Source organism: Stylophora pistillata, chromosome 4, assembly GCF_964205215.1.
Source record: "Stylophora pistillata chromosome 4, jaStyPist1.2, whole genome shotgun sequence".
NCBI lineage: Eukaryota > Metazoa > Cnidaria > Anthozoa > Scleractinia > Pocilloporidae > Stylophora > Stylophora pistillata.
In genome coordinates, this window is record NC_142522.1 from 21,017,028 (window position 1) to 21,034,792 (window position 17,765).

General features: G+C 37.0%; 1 protein-coding gene across 1 annotated transcript; it reads left to right on the forward strand.

Annotated features, from left to right (window-relative positions):
• The first annotated feature begins 369 nt into the window (after nt 1-369).
• Nucleotides 370-17,412, forward strand: LOC111327246 (gluconokinase). Its single transcript, XM_088757515.1, has 6 exons — nt 370-672; nt 8,675-8,771; nt 9,771-9,801; nt 12,776-12,862; nt 13,503-13,546; nt 14,588-17,412. Exons 2-6 carry the CDS (start codon nt 8,731-8,733, stop codon nt 14,994-14,996), a joined length of 612 nt encoding a protein of 203 aa, XP_088613641.1. The 5' UTR covers nt 370-672; nt 8,675-8,730; the 3' UTR covers nt 14,997-17,412.
• The last annotated feature ends 353 nt before the right edge of the window (nt 17,413-17,765 follow it).

Sequence of the window (17,765 nt, forward strand, 5' to 3'; positions counted from 1 at the left end):
CAAAGGAAACTATAAAAAGAAAAACGATTAATTTTTTCCCTTGAAATTTATGACCATCAATATTTGGAAATCGGCCTGGCTTTTTCCTTGAGAATGGCTTAGGAATAAGTGTAATAACAAACTACGTAAAACTTCCGGTGATCCCACTCCCAATTTAACAACCTTCTTTTTCTATATCACATAACAGCACCTTACTCCACTGTCAGTTAGGAAAAATCTTCATAATATTGTTAGTTCTTGTATTTTTAGGCATAGGCTGTCTGTAGAAACGTTTAAGGTTTGATAAGAAAGTAGGAAAGGGGGCCATGAATGACATTTTCTCGTTGTTGTGGACGCGCGCTCACAGAAAGTCCTGGGGTCGAACGAGAGAGAGGAACCCGAATCGAAGAATCTTGCCATTATTTGTTTTAAATTTCACTCATTTAATGTTGTAGACGGAAGAGTGTCCCACATAAGACGCAAGAGTGTCCCATATTTTGATATCGCGGATTTGTAGGTCTGTGAAGTTAAATACTGCTATTTTTACCATCCAATTGGAGTTAAGCCGGATTCTTTTGGTTTCTTTATGGACCTATTAATGTCGTGTATGCGGTACGCATCACGGTCTGTGTGGAGATTGAATTGATGAGGTACAGCATGTTTTTGGGTTACCGTTGACAAGTTCCTTTGCAGGTAAATTCATACTTTAATTTGATATGTTTAAATTTTTAAAAGAGATGATCGATAGAGAGCTTATCTCGGAAAAAATATGTATTGCTTTCTGTGCGCGTTGAATGCATGAATGCTTTTACAGCGTAAAGCTCTTTTGAATTGGAAACCGATTAAGTGAAGATATCACAACAAGAAGGTACTGTAAAGCAACTGGTTGTTCTTTTCTGGGTTCACTTTAGAAACGAATTTATGCCGGCAGGTAGAAAAATCTTTTTATTTCTTCGACACCTTTCATGATTTTACTGATTTTTCGCGAGGTGCCAAAACGTGCCAGAAATTGTACACCCTAGCGATATCGACCCTGACGTTCTTGTTTTGTTCATCGATTCGTAACTTATCTCGGAGTTTTCGTTAGATTGTGTCGATTTACGAGTAAATTGCAATATCCTACGTGGTGACAATGTCAAATTTCTGCTTCGAATCATTATTTTGATTGCAAAAGAATGATTGCGCTTTTGGTGGATGGGAATTGAAACGAATCCAAGTCAGTACAAGATCATGTTTGCGGTATTATGAAGAACATTTTCAATATATTTTTTCCTTGTAGATGTAGGTTCAATCTTAAAGCCGACATTCTGGGAATTTTTCAAAGTGTTATTCTATCTTGACCAGCCTGTATTAGTTGCTTTTTACACGGCAAATCTCAGCTTCTCTTTAAAAATGCCTGTGGGTATAACATTGAGTTGTGTTAACCCACTGTACATGTCGACATAAACACTTTGAATTCTTGACGACTTTTTAAAGGTGGTTACAATACCATGTGGCAAATGCAGTTGTCTTTGGTTCTACATCAAATTGGGCCTTTTTGGTTTGAATTTGGTGAAAAAAAAAAACTGAATTTTCCTTTGGAAGCGGCTCATTTGTTGCAGTTTCTGACAACATACCCCAAAATTTTGTATATACAGTGCTCCGCAGAAATAGTGAACTGGTTGGAGGTTTAACTTTAATTTTGGTTTTGTTTGTTTTTTAATGATCTTTCTCTAGAAGGGGTTAAAAATTATCTCTCTTCGCTGAAATTACTATATATAGCTTTTTTTTACCTGATTACTTTTTTTTTCTTGTTTAGCTCTTGTGGCTTTAATTTGTAGTCATGCATAATATAATAGCCAACAGGTCCAGAAAACTAGACCTTTCATCTCCCCTCTGGCATTCCTTTAATTAGCAGAGAGCAACCAGGGATATAAATGCTCCTCCTGTATGTACTGTGTTGTTAGTCTTCTTTCAGGTTACCCCTGGTGCTTCATCATATGCCTGATCTTACTAATGAATTTGACAGATTGTAGAGTTACCTAACTAGCATCAGGGTGCAATCTACTTTTATGTGATGTTAGTCCTCTTCCATGCTATCCCTTGTACTTCATGTTACACCCAATCTTAGAAATTTGTTTTTGTAGATTGTGAATTTTCAGGTTTCCTCGCAAATCCTTAAATTAAGGATCCATGACCTGAAAACTTGCAATTATACCTTTCAGGGTTGTTCCATGCTCTTTTATTCTTCTTTCTTACAACTTTCGTCAAACAGCTGCATGAAAGGAAACACAAAATCCTACTTTGTTAATAAGAAGCATCTTATTATTTAAGGCTTGGAAAAGAGAGGAATTTGCTGTCATGCATCATATTTATTATTTTTTTTTTTAAGAAAATTGAAAAATTCTATTTAGTTTTGTGCTAGTGGTTCCATTATCCCAGGTGTCTCCCCAGGTGCCCAGCTGACAGGGGCCATTACCACGTTACAGACATTACATCCGGAGTGCAAATTTTGGAAATAAAACTATTTTTTACAAACTTATCTTTTATAGTTTTTAATTTGTACAAATTTCCCTCACAGGGTCCTTAACTAGCAGTAGACAAGAAACTTTGATTTCCTTTACAAATGCTGCCAATATGCTCGTCAGTTAAACAGTGTTACAGCCATTACAAAAAAAATCAACCTTTGATTCTTCATGTTCACTAGATACTACTATTCATGTGAATTAACATGCCAGACTTAATTTCCTTAATAGTGAAAAGAACAAAGCTGCTTCTTAGTTTTTTAAAACAATGTTGTATCCCTTATATATTCTGTTCTTACATTTTGAGCTAGAGGCAAAAAACTGCCATTACGGGCATTACATGTTTTTTGTTAAGGACATTACACTGTGAAAGTGTGTTTTACACAGATAAAGTTAAAGGCAAATTAAATTTAGCCTTTTTCTATGAAATTCTATCAAATAACAATGTCAAAACTGTTAAATTGATCGAAATCAGGTTTAATTCCAAGTTAGTTCTCTCTTTTATTTGTACTGATCACTAAAATTTGAACTATACACTTCTGGGTGCAAAAATTACAGTGGTCTGTGGATTATCCCATATTGAGCATGCTCAGTACAATTCATTTTTATTGAGCATACTCAGACTAGTGTCTCTGCCGTCTCTTAATTCCTGGTCCATGATACACTGCCATAATTTATTCGTGTTTTTCTCGTTGCCATGTTCCCACCAATCACGTAGCTCCTTTTTCTGCCTTTAAAAGCACACACAACCCACAATTCCCCTATTCACCCCAACGAAGGGCTAACGCTCAAAACATCAGCTTTTATAATCGTAATGGTGCAGGTGGCCAATTTACCATTTCAACTTTGTTGATATTATTCAAATTATTTCGTTACCCCCACCGACACAGCCCCAGACAGTTTCTTTAGAAACTATCAGCCTTTTGCCATAATATTATTGTGGCAAAGTCTCTTAAAGAAGGAGTATCAGATTTTAGGAAGAGGCTAAAAGCTAATCCTGTGAAGTATGAAGCTTACAAGCAGAAGGAGAGAAAAAGGAAACAAAAAGTGAGAAAGAAAGAGAAAAAGACTGCAGGTGCTAATGCTGACAGAAAGAGAAAACTAAACAGACAGAGAGTAAGAAGATTCAGGGCTAGAAAGAAGAAAGAAGTTGAAAAAAGTAGAAAGTGTGGGATTGCAGAACCTGTGTACAAGACTCCTCAAGCACTTGGAAAAGCGATCAGTAGGGTAAAACCAGTGCTCCAACACAGTCCATGGAAGAGGAAAGCTGTCGTCATGAAGTTAGCAGCGAAAAAAATGCCCGTTGAAAGAAGTCCAAACTGTATTCCCGCTGAAACAGTTAAACTAGTTGAAAGCTTTTTTCTTTTGGATTCAGTCTCTCGACAAGCACCAGGAAAACAGGACTTTGTGACAGTAAGAGTCAATGGCAAGAAACAGCAAATGCAGAAAAGGCACTTGTTGTGGTCATTAGAAGAAACATATGCCCTCTTTAAGAAAGAGCACTCCTTGGTTAAGATTGGGTTAAGTAAGTTTTGCACTTTGCGCCCCCAAAATGTCCTGCTATTAGGAAAATACCCACACCAAGCATGCCTGTGTTCATATCATGAGAACATTCGCTTGTTGTGTGACTGCTTATCTAACAGCATCCCTGATTTCCCAAGCTATTTGGGTCAGTTTGTTGATTGTTTTGTGTGCATGCAGCCCTGATTCCAAGGTTTGTATGCTTGGGCAGTGTGACAAATGCCCACAGTGGCTTGAGACTGTGTCTGATCGAGGAAGATTTGAATTTGATGGTAACTTGGTATCAGTGGGAGAGAGTTGTGCAGAAGATGGATGGAAAAGAGAGCTATTCAGTGGTCAAAAGGATGGAAAAGGTTTGCAAAGAAGGAACAGCAAATGATGCATTAGCTGTGCTTAGAAAATGGAGAAGCTGCCAAATTTTGTAAAGCATGTTTATATCAAGAGGCAATAATTACTAACATTACTTTGAGAGCAAAATTGAGCACCTTCAGGCAGATGAAGCAGAGTGCAAGTTGACTTCTCAGAAAATTATACATGCCAACAGCAGGATGAAGTTCAGACAGCGCACTGGAACCAGGAACAAGTAACCATTTTCCCTGTTGTCATTTGGACTATCAATGATGATCAAAGCCAGAAGACCTACAGCTCCCAAGTGTTCATAACTGATGACAAAAATCATGACAAGAAAGCTGTTGCTGTCTTCATGGATAGGGTGCTTCAAATGCTTGTTTCAGACCAGGTTCCTAAGCTTAAGCATGTTCATGTGTTCTCAGATGGGCCCAGCTCTTAGTTTAAGAACAGATATATGGTGAATTTCTACCTCAAGCTTAGATCAGTGGACATGAATTTCACATGGCACTTTTTTGCTACATCACATGGGAAGGGGGTTGTTGATGGTATTGGAGGGACAGTAAAGAGGGTTGCGTGGAGAGCAGTATCCTCTAGGAGGGTGCCAGTTGTTGCTGATGCTGTATCTTTTGCTAAGGTTGCATCTGCATTGTGTAAAGCAGTTAAAGTCAGTTTCATCAGTTCTGAGGAGCTAGACAAGTCTCCAGATCTGCTAGACCTTAGCTCTTGCTTTCAAGAAGCACCAGCCATCCCTGGCATATCAAAATATCACTGCATTGAACCACAAGAGAATGGACAGATCAGATTCCGCATCTATTCATCTCAACCAGATTATGTTGAGCTTGGAGATCAACACAAGAAAAGTGATCCTGACTCAGAGGAGAGTGATAATGCAACAACCACTGGTGTGAGTGAGCTTGATGAGGGAGATGAGAATTACAACTTCCACCGGTGGTGATGAACAGATAACTACATGTGAAGATCAAGATGATGATGGCACTGATGAAGAGGAAGTTGAAAATGGAGATGACAGTACCAGTGATTGAGAGAGTGCAGATGGAAACAATGTAAAGCGAGGTCAAGGTGTCCATACCTCAAGTGCAGCATTAATAAAAGTACAGCATTGTCTGCCACAAGATGTTCAACTTCTTTTTGATGTTTCAAAGCCCTTCTCTTTGCCCTACCACTTACAATGCAAGGCAGATGCTATTGAAAAAGGTGTTCTTTCTTTGAAGTTAAGTTAAGTGAATGGTTTACTCAATACCTTAATGGCAGCATGGGCTGAATTGCTAAGGTTTACAATGTTATTAAGGTTGAGATTGGACCTCAGCATTATCAGGCACCTCTGGCAGCCACTTCAGTCCATGTAATGACCTCACCTTTCACCCCACCCATCCCACCCCAGGGGAGGACATCCCTCACACAGTAATCTCGTGCTTGGGAAATTAACGTCTCCTACCCCTAAACCTGCAGGAGATGGGGCCTATGGCTTATTCATGCTTATCGGAGAAGACTAGAATATCTCCATTTCTTGATATTATAGAAAGGTAGAAAATTCTCCTCAGTTATTTTAAGACCATGAGTATTGGTCGAGCTGGGGCTCAAACCCTTGACCTCCCGCACAACACAATCCAGCGCTCTAACCAACTGAGCTAACCAGGAGGTGGTCAGAGCATTATAAGTGACACTGACCTCAAGGCCCTGTTGGGTACAAGCGTAGTCGAAAGAGATAACTGGCTCTCTAACTTTGTCATTGATCACTACCTTGAAATTATGAGAAATGCATACTCCAAGGATGATTTCAAAATCAAGACCATTGCCTGGGAGAGGTTTGAAAGAGCTGTTGGCATTGTGCTAGCAAGAGAAATTTGGAAGGAAGGAGGTTCATTGTGGCACCAAGATATTGTCAATGTCCCATGCAATTCATTTCAGAGTGAGCACTGGTTTGCCTTGGTAGTGATGCCAAAGAAGAAGCAAATGGTAACTCTTGACAGCAAAGCGGGAGATTTTGTTAAACCTACTATCCATGATGCACTTCTTAAGATGGGTTCATTCTTGGTTGAGCTGGGTGAGAGTGTTTGATCTGAGTGTGTGGAGCTTCTTCTCAAATAGGAAACAAGATGCTCCCAACAGGCCAATCTCTCTGACTGTGGAGTATACACTTGCCTATTTGCAAGGTGCCTTTTCTCTAAGAGCCAGAGTATGGTCACTTTCACATGTAGAGTACACATGCAGTGTTACTGTCAAAACAACTGAGCTGGCTTTGTTACTATTGCTCTAACATGTTGTTCTTGTAAGCATTTAGAGGAAACTCTATTTTATTCTTTATCCTCTATATTATCTTTTCGATCAGATAATTTGTACCTGCAGGCAAGTTCCTTATACTTAACATTTTTGCTTAAGGAATTAAAAAAAAATATTTGACTATTTACAGTTTAGTAATGATATTACAATTGTACAGATTTATTTTCTCCTCCAATCCCCTTTTGTGAGAAATAATGTTGGAAATTAGTTGCCTCCATCAATCAATCAATCATATCCTTTATTTAAACACAATGTGGTTTAAAGCTGGGGGCTTGTGGGGTTGTGTGAATATGATTACAATAACAATTATAAGAATAGTGTCTCTTAAAATCAATCTACAAAATATACAGTAAGAATAATAAAAATGATTTACATTATTTATCTTTAAGTAAATTGACTACAGCATTTAAAACATAAAAATAGTTAAAAGCATTTAAAGTCTTGGTAGTGCCTGGGTAGTGACTGGACTGACTGTACACTAAAATCGAGATCCTTAAAATAAGAATCCTTCTTCACTTTGCGATAAAAAACTGAAAACCGGTCTGTGAAATGTTTCGAGACAGCGTTCCAGAGTATAGTGCCTCTATAGCTAATGGAGTTTTTAAGAAACGGCGAGTTAAAACACGGGACAATTATATTATAATTACTCCTTCGAAAATTGTATGTGGTGCATTATTTGTTTGTTGAGTATGACAGAGCCGTAGGTGCTTCACCTATAAACACGCTATGGAGTAGTTTAATTAATTGAAGTTTATAATAGAGGGTTAAAGTATTCCAGTTCGAATATCGGTAAACTTCACTGTGTCGGTAAACTTCATTGTGTCCCATCTCACAGTGCTCAGCAACTTCATTCTGAATGCAAAGCTACTCTACTTTGTTTGATTTTAGGCAGAATAATTATTATATTCATAATGTAATGTCTGTAACGTAATGTCTGTAACGTAATGTCCGTAATGTAATGTCTATAACGTAATGTCCGTAACTTGTGTCTTTTTCTCCAGTGATTCACAATGCTGTTGCAAATTCTTGATACCATAGTTTGGGCCCCTTCAAACTAAAAAAGGATTCAAGCTCATGAAAAGATCTGGATTTTAATTGCAGAGAAAAAAGAAAAAAGGTCTGTTTTTGTTGTGGACATTACGGAATGTCTGTAACGGAAATGTTTTTCAATCTAATTGAACAGCAATAACATTCAAGATAGCCCAAAACCTATCTAAAGATTTAATTTTGTCTTGTGTTGAGTCAGTTTTCTTTAACTTGATGAGATTTTTGAAATTAAGGTGCTCTGGTATAATAATTTGAAATATTACAGCTTGATAGCTATTTTAAGCAAGCTTCTCATTGGTCAAAAATCAATGACCTCTCTTTTCCGTTTACCACAAAACAAACTTTTGACTAATTATTTCCTGAACACTTTGGGGTATCCTCTTTCCAAATACCATGTCTGGGTGTAAAAAAATATATTTGAAATTTTGACATTTATACTCTAAAATGGAATGGTCCACAGGTGTTTTTATGAATCATTTTTCTGTATCTTTTGATGTCTCACCACATATAGTGCAGACAAAACACTATTTCTTTATGTAGGAAGGAAGTTTGAGCTGTATAATGCATCTTTTTTGAATTTCAAATATGAGGAGTTTAATGGTCTTTTTTAATCAGATGCAGACAATTAAGTTGTCTTGTATCTGTATCTTATAAGATCCACAAAGATCTTTTCAAGGTTTGACACTTTTTTTCGTCGGTTTAGATGTCTTTAATAGGTAATTTTCATTATTTTTATCAATCAACCCAGAGCGTTTATTGTATTTATTATAGATCACTTTTCACATCAGTCTTAAATCAGTAAGTAATTTTGCATAATTATAAAAAAAAAAAACGCTGTGAAATAGACACTTAAGCTGTGCAAAAATATCAATAATTGGAAATACATCCTTTACTTGAGTTTTTTTAGCAGGAGTTGAGAAAATACTCTAAATTAAAGAGTTAAAAAATATCTGCATTTTTATTTTTCAAAGGTTTGACTCAGCATACATATCAGCCTGCGATTTAGATACAGACTTCTCTCGTCATTATGGTTGTTGTATTGATAACAGGAGTGTGTGGAAGTGGAAAGTAAGTTTTAGCCAGTTTTATGTTTTTTTTTTTTTTAAGGGATGGATGTGGATGGAAATTGATTACTTGCTGTGAATTTCTTTGTCCTAATAATTTATACAAAATCTTACCTACACAGAAAACATTGAAGATAATTTTACTGCATGGCATTTTGTTACAGCTCATAAATAGAGGATATTACACAATGGCGCAAAGATATGTATTTTATGTACAAGTGGCAGAAACAAGATCTAATGAGCGAGTTTATAAGCAAACAAATCAGATGTTTTTCTGGCCAAGAGATCATAAAATTCATGTCTTCAAGTTAATCTGTAATTCTCTTTTATTCTATGTCTGGACAAACCAAAGGTCACAATAAACCATTTTTTTTGTCTTTAACATTTCAAAACAACAGTGTTGTCACAATTATGGTTGGTGCTTTTGATATGCACTCCAAAAAAAAAAAATATGCACTCCAAAAAAAAAAAATCTTTAAGGTTTTTCTGGTTTCTCCCCTGCCACAACACTGCTAGTTGAGACAAGCTCTTATTTTCAATTCTCTGTTCATTTTTTTTCACTGACACAGGGGAGCAGGAATGGCATACTGCTGATAGATAGCACTTGCCTCCCACTGCTGTGGCCCAGGTTGGATTCCCTAACCTGGCATCACATGTGGGTTGAGTTTGTTGTTGATTCTTCTCCTCTCGCAGAGGGTTTTTCTCTAGGTTCTCCAGTTTTCCTTCCACCACAAAAACCAACTTTCCAAATTCCAATTCAACCTGGAAACAGGGGACAAGAAGAGCCACCTTGCTGAATGTTCACTGCTTAATTCCCATTATCATTATTATTAATTATCAATTAATATTTTAATCATTATTGTTATTATGGTTACTGTCAGTGATATTTCCTCTGACTACTTTGTGATCCTTATCATAGCTCTGGGGTGATAGTTTACATCAGTTTACTTTTTAAGCTTTAAAAATACACCATATTGAATGTCCTCTTTATTTTCTTAAATAGAACAACAGTAGCACGTGCTCTGGCAAAGAAGGTGGGTCTCTTCAATGTTCATTTCATGATTTTTCAGTGTGAGGTTTTGTTAAATTTCTAACTCTTTGAATGAATGAATGAATGAATAACTTTATTAATGTGTCAATCATTCTAGTTTTTACAAGTAAAAACTATTTGGGATCGACACCTACTATGTAAACTAAACTAATAATTATAATAATAATAATAAGAAAAACTATATACAAACAGTATAAAATTGATAAAATTAAGTTTTACATAATTCACAATTTTCACAATTATTTTTCGATATAACATTTGATAGGTCAAGGGCTCTGACTTGATTTTTAAATGCAGTTAGAGAGTCAGCCATTTTGATTGATTTGTGGAGCTTCGGCCAAATATAAGGTCCCATGTACCTTAAGCTATGTGTTCCGTATGTAACCGTGTTGTATCTTGGTAAGGAGAAATCGTCTGCATTCCTAAGATTGTACCTACTTATGCTGCAACTAAAAAGTTCAGAAATATATGGTGGGACTAAATTAGTCATAACTTTATACATAAATATAGCCGTGTCCTGGAGTCTGCGATTACATAACATTGGAAGTCTTGCTTTATCTAGATAAGTGCTTCATAAGTGCTAGCCCTGTCACAGTAAATAGCCCTCACTGCATGCTCCTGCAGCCTTTCATTAGCTTTCTCTCGTCTGATGAGCCACAATGGTGCCATACTATATGACAATATGTAACTTGGGGTAAAATAAAAGCTTTAAAAATTCTTAATTTAGCTTCAGTAGGCATTAAATTCCTTGGCTCTTGCAAGTGATCAAGACAGAATTTCTTCTTACCATATCAGTACAGTATCAAGCAGATAAGTGATGAAAATAAAGAAAAGTAACAATCAGGAGATTATTAGTCGATCCAGTACCAAATTCTCCAAACTAACATCATGTCCTTTCCTCAGTGGTGTGACTTGTATAATTTATGGTTGTTGTTACTTTGGTGTCATATTTTTGAAGTGTCTCTTTTTAAATCACCTCTCTAGCTAAAGGTATTCGTAACCCTCTGCACCCTAATATCAATGCACATATTCTCTATACCGTTTTCTATACATTTCCTAAGATGTTGACAAGGAGAATTTGGTTAACCATCAAGAGGTTCTTTTGTTGGTGATCATTTCCTTCATTCTTGTGACCTTACTGCAGCTGTGTGATTGAGGGGTGATACTGTCTGGAAATTTTAGATGCTATACATTACACTACCTCCCAGTTAGCTCAATGGATAGAGCACTGGACTGTTGTGCAGGAGGTCGAGGGTTCAAACCCTGGCCGGACCAACACTCAGGGTCTTAAAATAATTGAGAAGAATATGCTACCTTTCTATAACATCAGGAAATGGTTAGATATTCTAGTCTTCTTGGATAGGGACGAATAAATGGAAGTCCTGTCTCCTGCAGGGCCAAAGGGTAGGAGACATTAATTTCCCACGCACAAGATTACTGTGTGATGGATGTCCTCCCCTGGGGTGGGATGGGTGGGTTGGGGTTGGGGTTGGTTTGGGTGGGTGAACCTAGTAGGGAACTATGTGTCTTATTGTTCTCTCGCCTGTACACTCACAGGCAGCCCAAGCTCACTACTAGAAAAGTGGACGTGACTCTTATCGTGTTGCGCAACGTTTTATATTTATAAAGGTTTGTATGGGATGTTATCGGTTTGCCTTAAAAGATGGAAAAAAATGTCTTGTTTTGAAATAAAATGGGCTTACCTTATTGCTTTGTTGTTTTCTTTGTTGATTCGAGCATCTCAGGCCATTTTGAAGCGTTTTCGGTGAGTTAGCGCTATGTTGGTGTTCAACTGCTAAAAGAAAGACAAGGCCGGAAACCTATTTTAGAAGTGTCCGTCGCCCGAAGCAAATAATTCCGCTAAAAAATTACCACCAGTCTCGATTCCTCCGGAAAATCAAAGCAGAGATGTTGCAGTTTCATTTCCATTCACTCGATTCCCAATTCCTCCCACAGATCTTTCACTAGCGATGCTTTTATCTCCAGATCGATCGGCTTTCCAATTTCGAATTTGGCTGCTTGAAACATTTGCGGCCCGTTGGCCGATCGCACAGTGTGTTGGGTAATAAAAATAAGCCCGGCGAGGGTAGCCAGCGACCTGCAGTCGACAGACAAACCAGTTAGCTCCCCTGGTCCCCTCGAGAGGTTTTGTCAAGACTGCATTGTTTTGATCGACCAATCAACATTGAATGGTAATGTGTGATCAAAATAATGCGGTCTTGACAAAACCTCTCGAGGGGACCAGGGGAGCTAACTGGTTTGTCTGTCGACTGCAGGTCGCTGGCTACCCTCGCCGGGCTTATTTTTATTACCCAACACACTGTGCGATCGGCCAACGGGCCGCAAATGTTTCAAGCAGCCAAATTCGAAATTGGAAAGCCGATCGATCTGGAGATAAAAGCATCGCTAGTGAAAGATCTGTGGGAGGAATTGGGAATCGAGTGAATGGAAATGAGACTGCAACAACTCTGCTTTGATTTTCTGGAGGAATCGAGACTGGTGGTAATTTTTTGGCGGAATTATTTGCTTCGGGCGACGGACACTTCTAAAATAGGTTTCCGGCCTTGTCTTTCTTTTAGCAGTTGAACACCAACATAGCGCTAACTCACCGAAAACACTTCAAAATGGCGTGAGACGCTCGGAATCAACGAAGAAAACAACAAAGCAATAAGGTAAGCCCATTTTATTTCAAAACAAGACATTTTTTTCCATCTTTTAAGGCAAACTGATAACATCCCATACAAACCTTTATAAATATAAAACGTTGTGCAACACGTTAAGAGTCACGTCCGCTTTTCTGGTAGTGAGCTTGGGCTGCCTGTGGTACACTGTACGAATCTATAAATACAAATACAAATACCATCAGTATGTCAGAAAACTTAGCATATTATATTGCAACTGAGAATTCCTCTTTTTCCAGCTCCTTCATAAAATTATTTATAATTTCTTTTGGACAGTTATCTTGTCCTTATGTGGATGCCGACACTTTCCATTCTGAGGAAAGCATTACAAAAATGAAGCAGGGGATTGCACTTACAGATGAGGTAATTTTGTTTTAAAGTAGGCTAGCTTCTCATCATAGATAGTGTTCACCTAACAAATAGATTCCATGTTGCAGTACATCTGTTGAGTAAAAGACCATAGATGATGCCAAAATGCAGTTACAACAAAAGAGTGGCACACCATGGCCAGGTGCAGGAGAGTGTGTCACTGATATTTTTACAACATTTTGATGTCTTCTGTGATCTTTTACTCAACAGAACCACAGTAACGTATTTGTGCACAATCCTCGCATGAAAGAGTACTATTTAAGCAATAGTGAAAATCAGACCTGAAAAAATTCAGGCCTGTACGGGATTCGAACCACTGACCTCTGCGATACTAGTGCAGCGCTCTATCAATTGAGCTAACAAGCCAACATGGAGCAGGTCATCAAATTAGTCCGACATAAACCCGTAAGATGATAAATCAAACCACAGTAACATGGATTTTATTTGTTCTTTATGATAAAGGGAAAAAAAAATGTTCATAATGGTGTCATCATCTATATTTGTATCTGTCCTCCAATAGATTATCAGTAAGAACCAGTAAGACTTTGTGAATAATTCACCTCATCTTATAACAATTTTTAGGAGTGTTTTCTTCTTCAAGTATTATGATTATTTATTGATTTATATTTTATAGGACAGACAACCATGGCTTCTTGCTTTGCACAAAGTTATTGAAAGGTATTTGATATTGATTTCATCATTGATTTATCTACTTGAAATTTGTTTTTTGGCAATTGAATTAGAATAGAGCAGCCTGCTTGAAGATGGCATTAAAGAACACCAGAGTGAAAATACTTCGTTTGATTTTAAAAATACTGTTGATTTTTCTTTGCTTGTAAGTGAACAGACATTTACACAAATGAAACATTTATTAGATGTCGATTGATTTAGAAGTAAAACTCTAAGTTGACAAGGGTACACTGTTCTTTCCAGTGAAACGCTTAATATCCCACCAACTTTCTAGATCCAAATATCAATTTTCTAATTCTCCATGCTGTTTGCCAAACATTTCTTAGAATTTTAGATCTTAAAAAGGTGACTTTAAATCAAACAATGTCTCCTAGATGTTGTTTTTTTAGTCACTTCTCATTACCACTCTGCTTGAATTTGTTCTGATATTGTAAAAAGATATTCTTTTTTGCTAAAAAGGGTTAAACTGCAAGTAAACCTTCTTGTAGACATAGCTAATTCTGTCTCCTGCGGCATGAAGTGACTCTGAGTATTGTTGTTCCTCTGGTTCAGGATGCTAGTCTATCACAGTTTACTCCCATCCTCCCCCCACGTAATAATACTCCATTGGGTTTTACGAGGGGTGGCTGGTACTCATGTGAATCCCTGAGTGGCTTAAGGAGCATTGTGAAAGATGAGTTCAAGAACACTGTAATTGTGCTAGGGTTCAAACCTGGAGGATTCTATCCAGAGTCTGGTGTTGTCTATAAAGGCCACCATGTCTCCCACTCTTGACTATGCTTCTGGCAAGTGAGAATTTGTTTTGTGAAAAAGATTGCCAGTATCAGGAAGAACCAACATACCATTCACTTCTTAATCTCTTTTTAGTCCAGTCAGTCAGTCAGTCAGTCATCAGAGCAATAACATTGATCAAACCCACAGAACTGGCACTTTCCATCTGAAGGATCTATATCTGCTGGAATGCATTCATCATTTTGTTCTCTTTCCCTGTTTAAAAAGTAACTCAGTTCAATTTTGTTTGTTCTGTAGATGGAGCAAACGTTCTGAATCTGGAGTGCTTGCTTGTTCAGCTCTCAAAGAACAATACAGACAAACAATCCTTTTTGGAGCAGAAGCCAGTTCTGACAACCCACCTTATTGCTCCAATGGGGACAAGCGGCAAAAACTATCAAAGCCATCACCTTTTTATTGTCTAGTTGTACTACTTCAAGGGTCCAAGGATGTGATAAGAGAGAGAATGAAAAAAAGGCAAGAACACTTTATGCCATTAAGTTTACTTGACTCTCAGTTTGAAACTCTGGAGGAACCTGTCACTTGTGATGAGTACTCTGCTCTTCACGTCTCAGTTGATCAAACCGTGGAAGAAATAATTAATGATATTTTAAGAACTTTGAAGGCTAAATGTGGTGTAAAAGTATCAATACACAGTACTGTATAAGTCAAAATTAGAAAATTTTTATTAATTTTTGTAACAAAATAAATTTTGTAAAATGTATTGAAGTAGTTAGATTTCAGAAAGAGATGAGATTTAAATTTTAATTTTTAACTCAACAATTTAAAAAATATTTTGGACATATCCCATTAATACCTTTATTCCAAAATCAACAAATTTTATTATTGTTTTATATTTATGCTTATTAGCCTTCTTTGCCATGATAAGGATCTTTTGAATTTGAAACAAGGCATTCACGGTTATGTGACAAGAACATGAAAGGATAGATGTATCTGTCATCATCTTGAGATAAGGTGTACTTACAACACTGTTCCCCAGAGAAGAATCACAGGGTGCATGAAGGCTCCAGTCTCCCAAATCTTGGTTTGCAAGTGCTTTACAGCTTTCATAAATGCAAATTTATACAAGTTTCCCAGATGCAAAAGATAGTTGTCTGTCACAATGGGGGTCTGCCAGAGTGCAGTCTTCGTTTCATGTTTATTTTTTAAATTTAGAATCAGGCAATTTTTTCCCAAAAAATTATATACATATTACATAAATCCAATTGATTGCAGTAATGTTGTCATAGAAAAAAGCAAAAAGAAAAAAGTGAAATAGGAACTAGCTACATTAATTGGCATAGAGTTTTGCTGTGACAATGTGCCTGGGAGCTGGACAGTTCTCATAGAATTTCTACTAAAAAATTTGTGGTCAAACTTCTTGAGGGTATGAGATATTTGTTGACTATAATGGCAAGCGATCCTAATAATTATGTAAATTTTGTAGTTGACAAAATATCTGAACTTGGGCTTACCATCAAATCACTGTCATAGTGACACTTCAAATGTTTTATTTTCTTTGTGTACACAAGCATGAAAAATTAATCCACTTAAGGTGGCTGAACACAGTTTTTGCACGCGCTTTTGCTGATGCAATTCAGTACGCGCACAGGGATTGCAAAAAACAAACATGCCGTCAGTAGTGCGGTCATTTTATTTACTCAACATGTACCTGCACTATCTGTGCTATATTTTTCTCTATAGTTGGGGCAGTGTATTGAAGGCTTTAATCTTTTATTACAAAGATATGTTAGAAAAGTTAACAGTGCAAAGAACCCAGCAATTCTCAGCTTTTTCGTCGTTACTGAAAGAACCCAGTTAAATGCAAATCATGCGTAGTAAGTAAAAAAATTGTGATTGTATGGAAAATTGCTTTCTCGGAAATATGCTTATTTCTTGAGAACCACTCATTAGAATTTCACAAAATTTGGCACGAAAATACTTTAGGAAATAAGTAACTGGTGTATTGAAAAAGACTGATTTTAAACAAAAGAAATTCTAGAAAATCGAGTGAACCTTCAACAAGGGATAATTAAAGATCTCTCTGTTAAATTGTTAGCAAAATGGTGTTAACTTGTGAGTATTGTTACAAGGTCGTTGCATGCAAAATTAATTGTAAAGAAAATCTAACAACTAGATTTTCTATAAAGAAGCAAAACCAATTTTAATTGCCTGTTTATATCTATTCATGTTGCCATGGCAATGACACATACGTCAGCTTAACTATCAAAAAAACAAAGTTTGTGTTGTTAACTTGCTTGCTGCCAGTTTGGCGACTGAGAGATCAAGGGTGTTAGAGAAAATGGGGAAAGAAACAAAGGTATCATAAACTGTGTTCAGCCACCTTAAAACTGAAATAATTATTGTCAGATTCACCTTGGTTTGCATTAGTTTTTTGGGAGGAATTTGGTCAAGTCTGAGCCAAGTTTTCATAATGCATCAATCAATTTGAAGCTTCATTGTCCCCCTTCCCCACCCCACCCCTCCCAGCAACCTATGGGCTGGCTGCACCGGGGAAATTGAACCAGAAGTGCCCAGTCTTTCTGGCAGAACAAAATTGGTCTTTCTTTAAATATGGAGATGTTAAAGGTAGTCAGTTCACTTTTGCTAGCAAATGGCTTAGAAGAATAGGTCTAGGTTTTATTAAAGCTTGATCAATGTGTTCCAAGGAGAGAGGGGGCAGGAATTTGAACAAACCAGTCTTAAAAAATAGGTGAAATACCATGGTGGGGGAAAGGGGGAGTTGCCTGAGGCAGAAGTTGAAGCTTCAAATTGATTGCCGTATAAATCAGGGATTTGTTAATTTGCCCAAGTTTGGGTATTTCATTTACTAGAACCACAACAACAGTTCTAGGTCAGGTTGTGAAACCAAAGTAAAAACAAAACAAGAAACTTGCCTTTTTACCATTACCTACCTACCATTAATCAATATGCATTATTATATCTATACTGTTGTATAAACATTTTCTATGATATTGATAACAAGAAATTGTTTAATGATAAAGAGCTTCTTTAGTTGGCAATCATTGGAGGTTAAAGGGTCAAATCTTTTTGTTTAAATAAACAAATACAGCAGCTGATCACATTAGCAACAACGTTGTATGAATCTAATGCGTCTATCAACTTGAAGCTTCACCATCCAACCCCCCAGGCATTTGAAATTTTTGATGATTGGTTTTTTTCAAATTCCCCTCTGAGCAAAAGCTGCATTCAAATGCCCTATCCAAGCACAAGTTTTTATTGAATGATTCTTTGTGTGATCCACCAATGCTGTAGAGTTTTTGGTGCCACAGTTTGGTTTTTCACTTGAAAGCATAATTCTACAATTTGAAAATAATATTCTTCTATGGCATTTTCTTTCTAGAGTTGACTCCCCTTTAATGTATTCCAAAGGTTCAAATTCCCCATCCCACTCAGGTAAGGTTCAAGTTCCCCA